This window comes from Podarcis muralis, chromosome 13 (assembly GCF_964188315.1).
Source record: "Podarcis muralis chromosome 13, rPodMur119.hap1.1, whole genome shotgun sequence".
In the NCBI taxonomy this organism is placed as follows: domain Eukaryota; kingdom Metazoa; phylum Chordata; class Lepidosauria; order Squamata; family Lacertidae; genus Podarcis; species Podarcis muralis.
Window position 1 is genome coordinate 17,923,949 of NC_135667.1, and position 16,026 is coordinate 17,939,974.

General features: G+C 46.2%; 1 protein-coding gene and 1 long non-coding RNA gene across 3 annotated transcripts in view; one reads left to right on the plus strand and one right to left on the minus strand.

Moving 5' to 3' along the window:
* Positions 1–15,694, plus strand: part of RPL28 (ribosomal protein L28) — a 95,586-nt gene extending 79,892 nt beyond the window's left edge. Inside the window, exons 1-5 of one of the 2 annotated variants that reach the window (XM_028703569.2) lie at positions 10,824–10,920; positions 12,512–12,603; positions 12,798–12,921; positions 14,933–15,051; positions 15,565–15,694. In XM_028703569.2, the coding sequence (XP_028559402.1) occupies positions 12,523–12,603; positions 12,798–12,921; positions 14,933–15,051; positions 15,565–15,654 (414 nt within the window). In that variant the 5' untranslated portion in view covers positions 10,824–10,920; positions 12,512–12,522 and the 3' untranslated portion in view covers positions 15,655–15,694. Of the gene's footprint in view, positions 1–10,823; positions 10,921–12,511; positions 12,604–12,797; positions 12,922–14,932; positions 15,052–15,564 lie in introns of those variants that run through there. The other variant, XM_077917054.1, reaches the window with a different exon arrangement.
* Positions 2,062–10,714, minus strand: LOC114582495 (uncharacterized). Its single transcript, XR_003703458.2, has 2 exons — positions 9,720–10,714; positions 2,062–2,481 (listed from the first exon to the last, which is right to left on the minus strand). It is a non-coding gene; the product is annotated as an uncharacterized LOC114582495 (long non-coding RNA).
* Positions 15,695–16,026: the final 332 nt, after the last annotated feature.

Genomic DNA, 16,026 nt, shown 5'->3' on the forward strand with positions numbered 1-16,026 from the left:
GTTTCAAGGACAGAGGCATGTATGCTCTGGATTTCATGTTATGGAGGGGGAAGAGAGACCCTCTTCAGGTGGTGATGTGTACTACTTCAAAATGTGCTTAGCCGACCCAGTTGTACTAGGGGGCCTTTCTGCTTCCTCTGCTGCGCGAGGGTCCTGCCCTGATGGTGCTACTCATATGTGATGGGGAGGGAAATCAAGGAGCTGTTCATATAGGGGAGGGAAATCAAGGAGCTGTTCATATAGGGATCCATGTGTTCTTAAAAGGTTACCATTAGATCTGCGAGGGGGAGAGAGGGGGGGAGAGTGGTGCAGTGGTTAGAGTGTCAGAGTAGGACTTTAGCACCCCAGCTTGAAATCCCCACTCAGTCATGAAGCTTTGGACATGCCACTGTCTCTCATCCTAACCTACCTTGCAAGGTTGTTGTAATGATAAAAAAGTGGGGGGGGGCAGAATGATTTCTGCTGTATTGAGTTCCTTGGAAAAGGGGGTAGATGATAGAGATAGATAGATGATTAGATAGATAGATAGATAGATAGATAGATAGATAGATAGATGAGAGAGAGAGAGAGAGAGAGAGAGAGACAGAGAGAGATGATAGATGATAGATAGATAGATAGATAGATAGATAGATAGATAGATGATAGATTAGATAGACAGACAGACAGACAGACAGACAGACACCCACCCATGAATCCCCTCCACAATAAATTTAGTAATTGTGAACACCACAAATAAGCCCTCTTTAGTAAAAGGATATGCATCTTCATTTCTGTCTTGCTTTATCTCAGTCATATGGTCAAGTGCCAGAATTATCCCCAGTGCAACCTGAAGCTGCTTTCGGTGTCTGTTCTGTAAGGTTGCTTCCAGACAGCTTCCATGGAGCATTCATAGAATCATAGAGTTGGAAGAGACCACAAGGGCCATCGAGTCCAACCCCCTGCCAAGCAGGAAACACCATCAGAGCACTCCTGACATATGGTTGTCAAGCCTCTGCTTAAAGACCTCCAAAGACGGAGACTCCACCACACTCCTTGGCAGCAAATTCCACTGTCGAACAGCTCTTACTGTCAGGAAGTTCTTCCTAATGTTTAGGTGGAATCTTCTTTCTTGCAGTTTGGATCCATTGCTCCGTGTCCGCTTCTCTGGAGCAGCAGAAAACAACCTTTCTCCCTCCTCTATGTGACATCCTTTTATATATTTGAACATGGCTATAATATCACCCCTTAACCTCCTCTTCTCCAGGCTAAACATGCCCAGCTCCCTTAGCCGTTCCTCATAAGGCATCGTTTCCAGGCCTTTGACCATTTTGGTTGCCCTCCTCTGGACACATTCCAGTTTGTCAGTGTCCTTCTTGAACTGTGGTGCCCTCTCCATCGGTTTGCATGGAATGCTGCCTGTTTATTGAGCGTTCATTCTGAATTGTTTGTCGGCAGGTCCTACCACTTTGCATCAGGAAATCTGGCCCATTTTCACACCCAGTTGCTTATCGTAAAAAAAAAAAAATTAAAAAATCCAATGTGACCAAGAGGGAAGTATTTTCGTTCCAAATCAACTTGAACTGTGCCAACCTGAAATTGCCCAAATGTGATTGCCCTCCTCATGAAAGAAAAAAGCAACATCCGGTGGGGCGTCTTCTACAGAATTCCCCTTTAAATAGCAAATCCTGAGAGTTAGCCGGGGTGGGGTGAAATGATGCATTAAAATATAATTGCCAAGAAATCTACGATCTAAGCCCCAGGCTTAGAAACTGCAAGAAATCAAGGACTCCAACCCCTTTCTAATGACCCCCCTTCCCCAAGTTAGCTCCTTTTGGTCAAAAACTGAGTCAATGTAGTATCCAAAGCATTTTGATCAACACTCAAGCCTGCACTTATTGATAATGTCCACTGAAACATCTTAAACTTACTATTCAAAGTACCCTTCATAGGCCCCCAACCCCGATCTCTTAGGGCTATTTAGCAACCACTGAGCTTTTGCGTACACCCATTCAGTTACCTGTTCACAGACATTAAGTTGTCCATTGATGATGATGATAATAATAATAATAATAATAATAATAATAATAATAATAATACTTTTATTATTTATACCCTGCCCACCTGGCTGGGCTAGAAGCAATCCAGAATCAACAGGCAAGATAGCACAAATGAAAATTGTACCCCAAACCCTCTGGTGCAGGAGCCAAAGTCCAAGAAAAGGTCAGAAAGCACGATCTCCCTTCTAGAAGGTGGGAAAGGAAGCTCCGAGAAACATCAGAGCTCCCCCTGCAGAGGCAGAGGAGCATTGTGCACAGATGCGCACGCACCAATGTTGTTGTTGTTTTCAGCTCATGACTTTTGACAACATCGCCATCAAGAGCATAGCAGCAAGGAGCCAGGAGGAAGGCTCAGGAAGGCGGGGAGCAGCCGTGTTTCGCCAATGGGCATCTGGGCGGCAAGGCAGGTGCTCACGGAGAAGGTGTTCAGCCGTGGAATGAGAACCTGAAGGAAAGGACATGTTGTGAAATTAACCATTCTTCAGGCATGCACAACACACACACACACACACACACACCATTAAGCTGCTTTTCTTTATTATTACTGTTAAGTTGTGGGTGAACATATCAGACGACACAGCGATTCTTCAAACAGCTCTTGTTTATTCACAGGCCAGGACAGAACTGAACTGAAGGGTTCAGTCAGCCTGCTTATATAGAGCTCCAATACAATGTTACTGTAACAATTTCCTAAATCTATCCAATCACTGAACGTCACTTTTGATCCCTTATTTGCATAATTATCTACAGTACCCCCCTGCTGGCCCAGGGTGAGAACTTCAGTACATAACAACTACTTCAAGGGCTGAGGCATGAGAAAGAGGTTATGGAGCTGACAGACCCTCCAAGTGTCCCTGTTTCCCTGGCACATCCTTGATTTAGAGAAGCCGTCCCAGTTTCTGATCTGATCCCAGAATGTCCCGATTTTCATTGGAGAAATGTATGATCTGCCCCCCACCCCTGAGTCATCTGAAGGCAATCCTGTATAGGGAAGTTTTTTAAAAAAAATATTGCTGTTTTATTATGTTTTTATATATGTCGGAAGCTGTCCAGAGTGCTGGAGCAACGCAGTAAGATGTGTGGGGTATAAATAGTAAAATTATCATTCTGGAACAGGACGTCCCTATTTTCACTAGAGAAATGTTGGAGGGTATGAGCTGACTGAGATCAAACTATGTTTGGCCCAGGTCTTTAAGACGTCACTTCAGAGTATCCAGCTTCTGTGGATGAGAGCTGAATGATCTTCAATTTGGAAAGGTACATTTCTGGCATTGGAGTACAAAGCGTTTCGCTTGCCACATTCCCCTTCTCTGCGCATCTCCTTCCTTCCTCAACAACTGGGACTCAGGTCTTTTCTTTCTTTTTGATCATTTATTTTAGCATACTTTAAAAAGAAGAAAAAAGACAAATACCAAATAACTGGACAATTATATACAATCCCAGGCTGTAAGGATAAAGGCATACCTCACAGATATTTTAAGGGAATTCTATATCCGATCTATCCTTCAAATGATATTTTATACTTTTAAATTATGCTTTTATACTTTTAAATAATGATTTCAAAGATATGAGGAACACTGCTACATTTTTAATACCACTAGCTGAGTCACGAACAGATTTGACTAAGAAGAACATAACTATTAATATTAAAGCCGCTCGCTTGTTTGATACTTAACATTTAATTTCTTTGGCGTTTCTTGTGGCTAATGGTGAACTGAACTAGATACAGTCGCTCAATTGCTAATAAGGCTTAATAAATAAATTAGTTTTAAGCATTTTAATAGCACCCTTCCATTGTATTCCCAGGATGGTTCATAAAAAGTAAAATATGACTAAAGATGATAAGCTAAAAGGCCACAAAATAATCATAAAACAGTAAGCAGGATTGAGGAAAACAATCTCAGGAAAATAAAAAATGTATGTCTGGGGCTGAAAGGACCAGGTGGGCCTCTGCAGGGAGTGTATTCCACAACTGGGGCACCACCACAAAGAAGCCCCTCACAGGAAGCCCTCTGTCGAACAGCTTAACGTCAAATTGGGCCTGGAAATAGACTAGGAGCAGTGTTGTGGGCATAACATTGTACTTAATATGAAAACAATGCCCAGTTAGTAATGTAACATCTGCATTCTGCAACAAGTGTAGATTCTGAACAACTTTCAATGGCAGCCCAATGTACAGTAGTCTAGACTGGAGATTACCAGCACAGGGATAACATGGCCAGGCTATCTCTGTTTACATGCAGTTGCAGCTGTGGATCAATAAGAAGAACGCAGTGCAGGCTGGCCCATGGGGGCTGTTATGTACTGAGTTGAATAGGATCCAAAATGCAGCAGTTTGATTGGTCCTAGAACAATAGGATCCAAAATGCAGCAGTCTGATTGGTCCTAGAACAATAGGATTCAGAATGCAGCAGTCTGATTCGTCCACAGGAGCCACCCAATCCAGTTCCAGGTGGAAGTGAATCCACAACCTGATTGGCCTACAGGAGAATCCTGGAATTAGCCAATCACGTGTGGCCCATTGTGTAAATAATGTATATAAAGCAGATATTTGGGGGGAACTTTCATTCCTCCTCACCACTATGAGCTGAATAAAGAGCATGAAACCCACTCTCGACTCTGAGTATATTTCAGGGGCGGATGGGGCCCTGCTCCCCCAAACTGCTCACAGCCAGCCCCCAAGCCCCGCCTGCCAGCTCCCTCTTCCTTAGTCTCAGTGTTGCACTCACTAGTAGGACTCAGCAGGGAAGAGAATGGGGCAGAACTACAACTCATTGCTTCTCTGGCGCCACCTACTGTTGGGCCTCCCACCCAACCAGTTCCATTGTGCACCAGCCCCCTGTGCCGTGAACACCACTCCCTTGGGAAGACCAATAGCGTACCCACACACTCCTCCTCTCTGCATCTGGGTTTAGCTTCCGTTTGTTGGCCCTCGCCCAACCCATTACTAGAGCCAAGGACTGATTTACAGTACCCACACACTGCGACCTAATGTATATGGATCACTCAAACATCAACAACATGGAAAATATTTGAGGGCACAGATTTTCATATAGATTGCTCTTATTCAATAAAGAGTAAATTGCTTTCCAATCAGCCAGGAAAGGGATCGTAGCTTCGTCATTACCTAGTCTTAATCAGTTGACAGGAGCTACATTCTGATATTTATACATTGGGTTGCCTTTATCATCACATGCAGCAGCACTCTCCCAAAAGGGGAACATTTTCAGGATTTCAAAATCACCGTAAACACTGGAGTTCTTAAGACCTGCTGTCAACAAAGGGGGTGAGTCCCTTTGGATAGTTGCAGCAGGCAGGTGAACCCACCTCCCTAGTGAGCAAAATCAGTGCTGTTAATTATGAGCACAGTTAGCAGAGCTTCCATCTCAAGGTCACCCCAGTTCTGCAATAAATCTTTTTTTAAAAAAAGCATATTAATTAGCATATATATGGCCTTACTTCGCATAGTTTGTTCATCATCGGCTCAGCATGGGATCTAAACACAGCACATACAGTAGTTGTTGCTTTCTTGCCACTATTAAAATGTTCTGTTTGAAGAAGCTAATTTCTGATATTCCCCCCAAATGTGGCACACTTAAGTGGACCAAATATTTCTGCTTGTCACAAGGAGCATGCACATGTCCTCTTGACCACAAGATATTGCAATCTTCCCCCACTGTACCAGCTTCCGATCTTTCACCAGAAACTGCTCAGTGTTTTCCAAGCTCTTCCACATACCGATAAGGACTAGTAACTTGCTTTGCGTGCAACTAACAGAGAGATACTACAAATCTACCTATACTGAAAAGAATGGGATCGGATAAAAGAGGAGATTATAGCGCCGGGAATACAGGTTGGAATAGAGGAGTGTTGGTGCTGCCAGGAAAGGGAGGGGTCATGATCCAGATTTGGGGGGTCTCACCCTGCGATCGGTTCCATACGAAGAGCCTGAGTTCACTTAGGGCTTCCGTGAGATTCTGGATCTTGCCCTGGAGCTGTGTGTTCTCGCTCTGCAGCTCCTCAATGGCCTCATGCAGTTCAAACGGGAGCCCCCCACCCCAGAGAAGGGGCAGCAGCAGCAGCAGCCAGAGCATCAATGCCATCTGCACCCCCTCCAACAACCTCGCACTGTGCGGCCGGTGCTCAGCGCAACCTCGCTTCCTTCCCAATCGATCAGCCCGCCTGGGCAATCAATAGCTTGTTAATTACCCCGTCCTCCCTGAACCAAACTCTCTCTCCCTCTCTCTTAAAATAAAAATAAAAACGTGCGCAATCCCAGCCCTGAAGTCTCAAGAGGACCACAGATGAATTCAGATCCGATATCAAAGGGTGAAGCTGAGTGGTCCTGCCTGCTAGCCCACCAGATCCCCCAAAGTTCGATCAACTGCATTCATTTACTGGGGAAACTTCCTGTCCCCCAGTCAGGCCAATGCAACTGGGGCCACGTTCACACAACGGTAGAAGCAGCTGACAGCCACATTTAAAAAAAAAGAAATGACAAATTGGTAGGGATTGAGGGGGTCACAAAAAAACTATTGGGGAGCTAAATGCAGCCCATAGGCATGTTACCCCTTTTTTAAAGCTGTGTGCCTCTCCACCAGTCAGGATCAATCTGTCAGGCACGAGCCAGCAGTAAATCACACCAGGCCAGTTGGAGTTAACTCTTTATTAGCAAGAACACGATCTGCACAGACTTGGCTGAGTGACAAACCTAATGAGCACAGCAGCTCATCCCTGGTAGGTCTTGCCCCACGGACCAGTTGCTGAGCCTGAAAGTCCCTGCCTCCCGACATCCGTCTAAGTCCCCTCCTCTCCAGGGCTTTCCCCAAGCAATCAGAGACGTGTCTGCATGCAGCCAACCTCTCTTCCACTCTTTTCATGCCTCTCCTGGTTCTGGGAGATGGTGGGGGGGACTTGCTCCATGACTCTTCACCAGCCTGACTTATCTCTGCCTCTTGGCCTCCCTTCTCTCCTGCTTCAGCTTCTGTCTCTGATTCTGGACCTCTCTGCCACAGACTCTCCCAGCTCGCTAAGCCCTGGTACCTCTTCAGCTTCTGACACCTCTTCCCAGTCCTCCCTCTGACTACTCATGGTTGTCCCACCACCACTCCCTGGGCTCTGAACCTTCTTCCCTTGGTGGATCCCCAGATGGTTCACCCCAGCATCCCTCTGTGACCAACCAGTCCATGAAACCACCTATGCTCAACCGATACTTTTGTAAATAAACTCAAACATTACATAAGACCAGTCAGCCCCCAGTGGCTTCCTTCCAAAGGAAGCCAAACATAGGTAAGCCCTGATGCACCCCTAGAATGTCGCAAAACTCAGAGAACGGGGTGTGTATCACAGTGGGATAAATTGATTCAAAACGGTTCTGGTCGTGCTAATGCCTCACTTGCAGCTTTAATCTGTTCCCTGGTAGGGGGGATGGTCTGGCTAAACGGCCTCGGCCCAGTATACCTGAACGAGCGTCTCCACCCCCATCGTTCTGCCCAGACGCTGAGGTCCAGCTCCGAGGGCCTTCTGGCAGTTCCCTCACTGCCAGAAGTGAGGTTACAGGGAACCAGGCAGAGGGCCTTCTCGGTAGTGGCACCCGCCCTGTGGGACACCCTCTCATCAGATGTCAAGGAAACTATCTGCCTTTTAGAAGACATCTGAAGGCAACCCTGTTTTGGGAAGTTTTTAATGCTTGATGTTTTATCATGTTTTTAATATTCGGTTGGGAGCCGCCCAGAGTGGCTGGGGAAACCCAGCCAGATGGGTAGGGTGTGAATAATAAAAATAATAATTATAGCCACCATGTCACCAGGCATACCCACATACTGGAAGGGTCAAATGGTCCTCTGTCCCTGTGATGCTGTGGTGGCTTGCCAGCAAAAGGGCTGAATTGATTGATTGGGTAGTGGTTGGATACAGGGCTTTCAAGCATTTCAGCTGGGAGCTCTGCTGAGGTTAATTCCAAAATCATTTACTTAGTGAATTATATCCCGCCTTTCCTCCGAGCTCAAGACATGGTTCTCTTCCTCCCCATTTTATCCACAGAGCAATCCTGTTCTGGTTAGGCTGAGAGATTTTGGCTGGACCAAGGTCACCCTGTGAAATTCATGGCCGAGTGGGGATTTGAACTCTGGTCTCTTAGGTGCTAGTCCAAGCTCTCTTAACTTCTACATCATGCTGGCTGAGAGATGCTGAGCTGAGTGCAATGACTACGGAATGTCTCTGCACCCTTGGATACCCAGGGCAGAGTCTTATACCTCCAGAGCCCACCACTCTGCCTGCTGCCAGTTTGGCCCATACACACACACACACACACACACACACACAGCCCTCTGCCATTCTCCTTCCCTCCAGGATCTGCTAAGCCACAGCGCGACTGGAGGGGCGGAAGGCAGAGAGGGCAGCAGTAGGTGGAGCCACTCTGGGAGACCCTGGGAATAAGGAGGAGGAAGCTGACAGCTAGGACTATCACCTGGCATGGCTGCAAGTCAGAAGACAGGCAGGTGGGGCCCCATTGATGGCAAGCGAGGTTGGTAGGGCAGTGCCCCATTATCTCTAATGGGCAGCCGTCCACCATGAAGTCTCCTATCTGCTTGCCTATCCACCCAAGGGCCAGCTGCAGAGCTTCCCTTGTGGCAGAGGGCACAGAGCCAGCTTCTAGGTGCCCCTTGCCAGTCTTGGTCCCTGTCAGGACCTGTCCCAAAGGTGCAGCAAATAAGCAATTTGCACAGCAAGGATTGCAGAAGAAAGTGTGAAATTAGTTTCTAGGGAGCGAGGGGGATTTATTTTGTTTTAAAATAAAAATCGCAGCATGAAGTGGTTGCATGAGAGGAGAAAATAAATAGAAAACAGAGGAGGAGGGCGTGAGACCGCAAGGAAGTACACACAGAGTCATTGGGAGGTGTGAAAGATTACACAGAAAGAGAGAGATAAAAGAAGTCACAAGGTGGCATAAAAGAAACAAGGGGAGAACATCTCTGTGGCAGAACAAAAGTCACAAGAGTCAGGAAAATAAATCACAGAGAGTTCTGGAGGGGAAACAAAGCGGGGGGGGGGGACGTGTTGCAAAGTGAGCTGGGGGGGGGTAACCAGTCACTTCTAAGGTGTATGGAGGGATGGAAGTATCCTATTATAGGCTGTTGCTGCTGCTTCATTCTCAGAGAATAAGAGATACAGCAATGAGTTAACAGGTTGGAGCAGAACCTTAAGTCAACTAATGAAGAACATATTGCTGTTTATTTGCTTGCGCTTCAAACATTTATTTATTGCATTTCTAATCCCACCTTTTTCTCCAAGGAGCTCAATTGCCATATGTGGGGCACATGGTTTTCCTCCTCCTCATTTAATCCCCACCACAACCCTGTGGGGTAGGTTAGGCTGAGTGGCAGTGACCGGCCCAAAGTCGCCCAATGAGCTTCATGGCCAAGTAGGTATTTGAACCCTGGTCTCCCAGGTCCTAGTCTAACACTCTAACCACTACACCACATTGGCTCTCATTTCCTGTCCAGGTGATGGCTGTATCTCGCACACCAGCCTGAGCTGGAAAAGGAATGCAATGAGCCACTGCAGAAACTTATTGAACCATTCATTGACAACAATGGCTCAATAAGCACCCCCTCCGCCCAATACTACACATCTGTCCAGAATGAGTAAACTGCCCAATTCCCCAACCTGGGAACTGCCTACCCAAAGGGCTTTCCATCTTCTGGGATTCAGCGTCACCTCATGCATTCAGTTCAGTGTGTGCACTTTCTCTTGCTGAGATGGTGGGTGCCTCAGGCTCAAGAAATATGATGCTTTTTATCAAAACACAACCTGTCTTCTTCATGCACGTTGCTTTTCAAAAGATAAAAGAGGAGAGGTCCTCCCAGCAAGGAGTCTGCAATACAAAATTCATCACAGGTAAGACAACAGAAGAAAAGGGGGCAAGCAGAAGTAGGGAATAAAAGAGGGTCCTTTGTGTTATTTCAGGTACATGTAGTTAAGCTTAGTTACGGTTACTAGGGTATGTGCAAAAATATACACACCGCAACCCATTTTGTCACTTCACATCTGATCCACGGAAAGATGATGCCACAATACATTTGTTAATCTCCTGATGTGCCGCAAGTCTCTATTTTGTCCCAATTTGGGTTTATTAAGCTATGGTGTGCGTGTGTTTTTAAAAAATCCCCTTCCCACTCACCCTTTTTACGTCACTTTGGAGTTTTGTATATCTAAAAAGTGGTATGTGAATGCTTAAAACAAATGGAGCGGCACAGGCGTCCCTCAAAACTCAATTCAGGTTTTTTTTTCTCTCTCTCTCCCTCTTTCCCCCACCACGCTAGTGTAGAATGCGCAAAAGTGAGTCAGGCTCTCGCCACCCTGCGCCAGAGGCAGCAGCCGCTGAACTGAGCCGCCCGAGCAGAGTCCCCGAAAGGAGCTCCCGGCGGTTTCCGATTGGCTCCGGCTTCTCGCTCGATCGTCCACTGCCGCCTTCTCGGAACGCTCCTGACGTCATGCAGAACCGCCCGAAGGAAAACCCGAACGGTTCCGAGCTGCCGCCGAGCTCTTCCGAAGCCCTCCTCATAGGAACGCCGCCATTTCCCGAAAGCTTCGCGAAAGGCCCCCGGAAGGCTGCCGTTCAAAGCTGAAAGGCAATGATGGTGCCGCTCTATCCCTCGACATCTCTGTGGCGAAACCGCCCCTCCCCCCCCGCCCCTCTATAGCTTTACAGTCTGGTTGGAAAAACTGTTCGAACGTAGGCCGGAAGTGCCCGCGAGACTCCCTGCGCTGTAAAGCGGAAGAGGCGGGGCAGCACCGAGAGGTGGGAGGGAGCTGGTATAAAACCCCCTCGCGCCGGCTCCGGACCTCCTTTTCCGTTTCCGGCCGTCGTCGCGAGAAGAGGGTAAGGAGTGGGCCTCGTGTTTGTCCTGGACGGGGGAAGTGGGATTATCCCGGTTGGAGGGGAGGGAAGAGAATTGGGGGTAATGAGGGCAGGTTCGGGGTCCTCTCCCGCAGTGTATGGGCCTGAGGCCTACCAGAAAGTGGGGAGGGGAAGTTGGTTTGGAGGGGGCTGTCACGTGGCCAGTCCCTCCATTTCAGTCTTGTAGGTTGATTTCAATTGGGCGCAAAAAGGGGTTGTGGGTCGCCTAATTCCCACCCTTATTCCCGGAGGCAGCGCGCAGGTTCATTTTGCATTTGGTATGCGCTAAGATTGGGCTAAATTTTTAACAGTTAAGGGGCTCTCTCCCCCTTACCGTGTTGAGGATGCTTGTCAGCTTCTGAGACCGGTTTGTGCGTGTGTGAAATACAGTCTGTGCATTGTTGCCTCACTATTTTGTGGTTAGAATGAATGCGTGGCATGTTACAAAGGTATAATATGACTCTGTATGGTAAGGATTAATGCAGGGTTCATTGACCCATTGATGAGCTTTGAAAGGTGTCATTCACCCGAACCTAAATTCTTAGAAATGTAAATGAAATAAAATCAAGCATGAATGATAGATATTCAACATTTAGCAACCATCAATTGCCATCTCTAGGATTCACAAAATGTAAAAATTTGATATTAAATACAGAGGCTTCTCAATGCTGAGGGAGGTGCACTTTATATTCCCACACCCTTTTTGTCTGAGGCTCATAATTCCTAAGTAATTTGCTGTTCGTTCATTTGCACTATCCCTTATAAACTTCATTTCAACCCCAAGGTCTTTATTTACCTTCTACATAGTCCCATTGACCCCAGGGTGCTCAGTATCCACCACTTTGGGAAACCCTGGCTTAACGATGTTATAAGGATAGATTATGTCTGATGGTAAACAGCAGCTCATTTGCAGGCATCTTCCTAATCACATGATCTCAATGTTCCTTTTAAGTTTATATTTCCCTTTCCTTCATTGGCTGTGTCTCTACTTGCTGTGACATATCAGGGGGAAGAAGATACAACAGAATTCTACTACTACCACTCACTGATAGAAGATGTGGTATTTAAACAAATAGCCTATTCTTGAAGCCTAATAATTCCCTTTTGTCTACTGCATTGTAGTGTGCTGTATTAGGAATCTGATTAGCATAGCCCCCTCTTTGTTACTACATTTATATCCCACTTTTTCTCCAAGGAGATCAAGGTGGCATACACACTTCTCCCATCTCTATTTCATCTTTACAAGTGAGAGAGGTTAGCCTGAGACAGAGAGAGAATGACTGAGCCAGTGAATTTCATTGCTTGCGTGGGGACTTGGGTCCTGATCTGCCAAGTACTAGTCCAGCATTCTAACCACAACAGCATATTGTCTCTTTCATTGTGTTGGGAGAGGAGCGTGACATTTAGAGGTACCAGGATGTCAAGACTGGAATAATGTGTAAAGGAGCATAAAATTAGAGGGGAAATACCTAAAGCAGGAGAGTGTGAGGATATAGACGGATATGCACTGGGCTTCTGACAATGGCGTATTTCTTTTGCTTATATTCTCATTGCTTGGTCTTCTCATCCCTAGGATTCTACACGATGTCTGCCCATCTGCAATGGATGATAGTGCGCAACTGCTCGAGTTTCCTTATCAAAAGGAACAAGCAAATATATAGCACGGTAAGCTGCCCTCAATTAAAAAATAAAAACCTAGGTTTTATTTTCCAACAATTCTATTTCCCTTTTTGAAGCAAAAAAAGCGGGGGGGGGGGGATCCCTCACTTTCAAACACATTGTTCCACACCTCTTAAGCTCTCCTCTTTTCCTCTTGGAACTCAGGAGTCCTAGTAACATGTTTTCTTGTTTCTTCCAAGGAACCAAACAACCTCAAAGCCCGCAATTCTTTCCGCTACAATGGACTGATTCATCGCAAGACTGTTGGGGTGGAACCTGCAGCTGATGGGAAGGGCATTGTTGTGGTCCTCAAGAAGCGTGCAGGTGGGTTAGCCTAGTTTAGAGCAAAATAATGCTGAATGGAGTGAGGGGGGCGGAGGTTGGAGGGGGAGACGTGAGCAGGGTGTAAAAGATCTGTTTAGTTCTGGTTAGTGAATAAGCACTACAATAGAGTGGTGGAAGCAGTCCCACCAGACCATAGAAAATTTGTGTGTAGATAGTGCAGCATTTGGTAGAGTGCCAGAGGGATGCAGTTTTGTGGCTGGAGGGAGAGGGACTTCTAATAACCTTACCCCTTTTGCCCACACTGCCTGGCTGTCCCAAATGCCCATATTCATTCCAGCCATTGTTTAAAAATGAATTTCTAAATGCTTGAAAATACAGTTTTGGGGAACAGGAAATGTTATCGAAAATTAAGGTCTACATATTTCTCTGTGGGGTCATAAAATCACCAGTGCTCTTCAACATCTACATGATATCACTTGGAGATAGATAATCTGGGGCCAGGGAGTGGGTTTACTTCAGTAGGCTGATGAAACTCAGCTCTATAGTTCCTTGCCACCCTATTCTGGGGAGACCAGACAGTTCTGAATCTGTGTCTGGAGCCAGTGGCAGACTGGATGAAGGTAAACAAACTGAAATTTAAATTGGGACAAGACAGCAGTGCTGTTGGGTAGGAGTTCTACTGGTTCAGGAACAGGAGGTTGTCCTGTTTTGGATGATGTTGCGCTTCCCAAGATCTCCTGGATTCGGCTTGTTGGATGTTCACAAATCTGCTGTGGCTAGGAGTACTTTTGCCAAAGTTCAGCTGCTTTGCCAGATGTGCCTTACCTGATAGTCAGTTCTGGCTATGGTCCTACATGCATATCTCAGTTTTGCTACTGCTATGTGATTTGTGTGGAGCTGCCTTTGAAAACCACAGAGAAACCAATAGGTGCAGAAGGCTGTTGCAGAAATCTTGACTGGGGCAAGCTGTTGGGATCATTTGGCCACTCCCCCCCCCCTTTATGATGTATATAGGATTAATTCTGTCAATGTTTACTTGTATTTAAATGATCAATATTTCTGTGTTTTTAGCGCTTCTTGTTTTTATCTGTAAGCCACCTTGAGTCCTGTCAAGGGAAAAGGCGGAAAATAAATAACACCGGCTATACTGGCTCTCAGTCTGTTTCCCCCATGCAATTCAAGGTGCTGATTATTACATATAAAACCCTATTCTGCCTGGGACCAAGCTCTTTGAAGGGCAATCTCCTCTTTTGTGAATCTTTCCATCCTCTGAGATCAGCCATTGTGCCCCTTTTGTGTATGCTGCCATCTAGAATGTGAGTTTGGACTGACAGTCTCAAGCTGAAAAATTCAGCTGAGCTTACTGACTAGGTCTTAGGCAGGCCACTGTGTCTCTCAACTTCAGCTGCAGTATGGGATGAAAATACTGGCCTACCTCACGTGGTGACTAATGTGGGAACCTGAGAATCTCCATGTGTTGCTGGACTATATCTCCTTATTTTGAAGGGACGCAGGTGGCGCTGTGGTCTAAACCACTGTGCCTCTTGGGTTTGCTGATAGGAAAGTCGGCAGTTCTAATCTGTGCAACTTGGTGAGTTCCCGTTGCTCTGTCCCAGCTCCTGCCAACCTAGCAGTTCGAAAACACATCAGTACAAGTAGATAAATAGGTACTGCTGCGGCAGGAAGGTAAATGTTGTTTCTGTGCATTCTGGTTTCCATCATGGTGTTCTATTGCGCCAGAAGCGGTTTAGTCATGCTGGCCACATGACCTGGAAAGCTGTCTGGACAAACGCTGGCTCCCTGGGCCTGAAAAGTGAACTAAGTGCCACACCCCATAGTTGCCTTTGTCTGGACTTGACTGTCCAGGGGACATTTACCGTTTTACCTTTATTCTAATTATTGACCATGCTGACGGGGCTGATGGTAAGGACTTCCAAACTATTATATTTTTCTCCTAAATGCACTGGTGTGTCATTTGCTATTGCTGCTTCCATCTTAGAGATTCTAGGTTCTTTTTCCATCCATGCGACCTAACCTTTCACTCTTGCAGGCCAGCGGAAGCCAGCCACCTCTTACGAGAAGATCACCATCAACAAAAATGCCCGTGCCACTCTTAGCAGCCTCCGCCACATCATCCGCAAGAACAACTACCGCAAAGACCTGCGCATGGTAAGATGAGGCCCTTTGGTTTCTCCCTCTGTAGATTTGCACTGGGATATATTTAGTCTCCACTACTCCAATGAGCATATGGTGGCAATTCATCAGAAACAAAATGGCATGGTGAGCTGGCATTTTAGAGTGAAAATTGAGATGTTTACAAAATCTATCTAACACTATGAATGTTCAAAGTGTGGTGCAGTCAATGAAAAGCGCCCTTCTGTGTAATACCTGGGTTATGATAACGTGTTTTGAATTGCAAAAGACATTGAGAAATTGCCAAAAGGCTTCTGTTTCACTCCTGTTTTAGGAGTGAAGATGGTTCTGCTCATTTAAGTTGGTAGATCTGAAAAGAGGAGGGTATTACAAATTTGAGGAACAGTATAGAAATGAGGTGTTTCAGGATCTGGGTTTTGTAAGAAACCGCTGGAGGTGCTTGACCTGGAAATAACTGCTGTGCTCTGCAGCCTCAGTTTTCCATCGGAGGCTCTTGTTGGCTCACTTTTCCTCTTAACTCTCTCTCAGGCTGCTCTGCGTCGTGCCAGTGCAATTCTGCGCAGCCAGAAGCCAGTGGTGGTGAAGAAGAAGCGAACTCGGGCTACAAAGGCTACATAAAACAGCTGTCAGATTATCCAATAAAGGATTAGAACCAGAACATGGCGTTGCTGATTGGTGTTAATAGATTGAAACCTGGGTTGTTTCTTCACCACTAAATACAAGCCCTGATATGCAGTTGTCATTTTGCCTCCCGAATTGCCTCCCAAAAGGCAAAAGAGACTGTGTTGCTCCCTGTCCTGTAGAGATTCATTTGCACCAAGAGAACAACTCAAAAAATTATTGGCCAAATACTCTCCTACCTTGCTGATAACTGGGTTTCTCATACACATACAACTACTTTGCATTGTGGAGTCTCTTGTCCCACTTGTTGGGAAGCTTACTCTTTTATAACTCCTGCTGAGAATATAATGGAAGTGGCCTCTGTAAAAG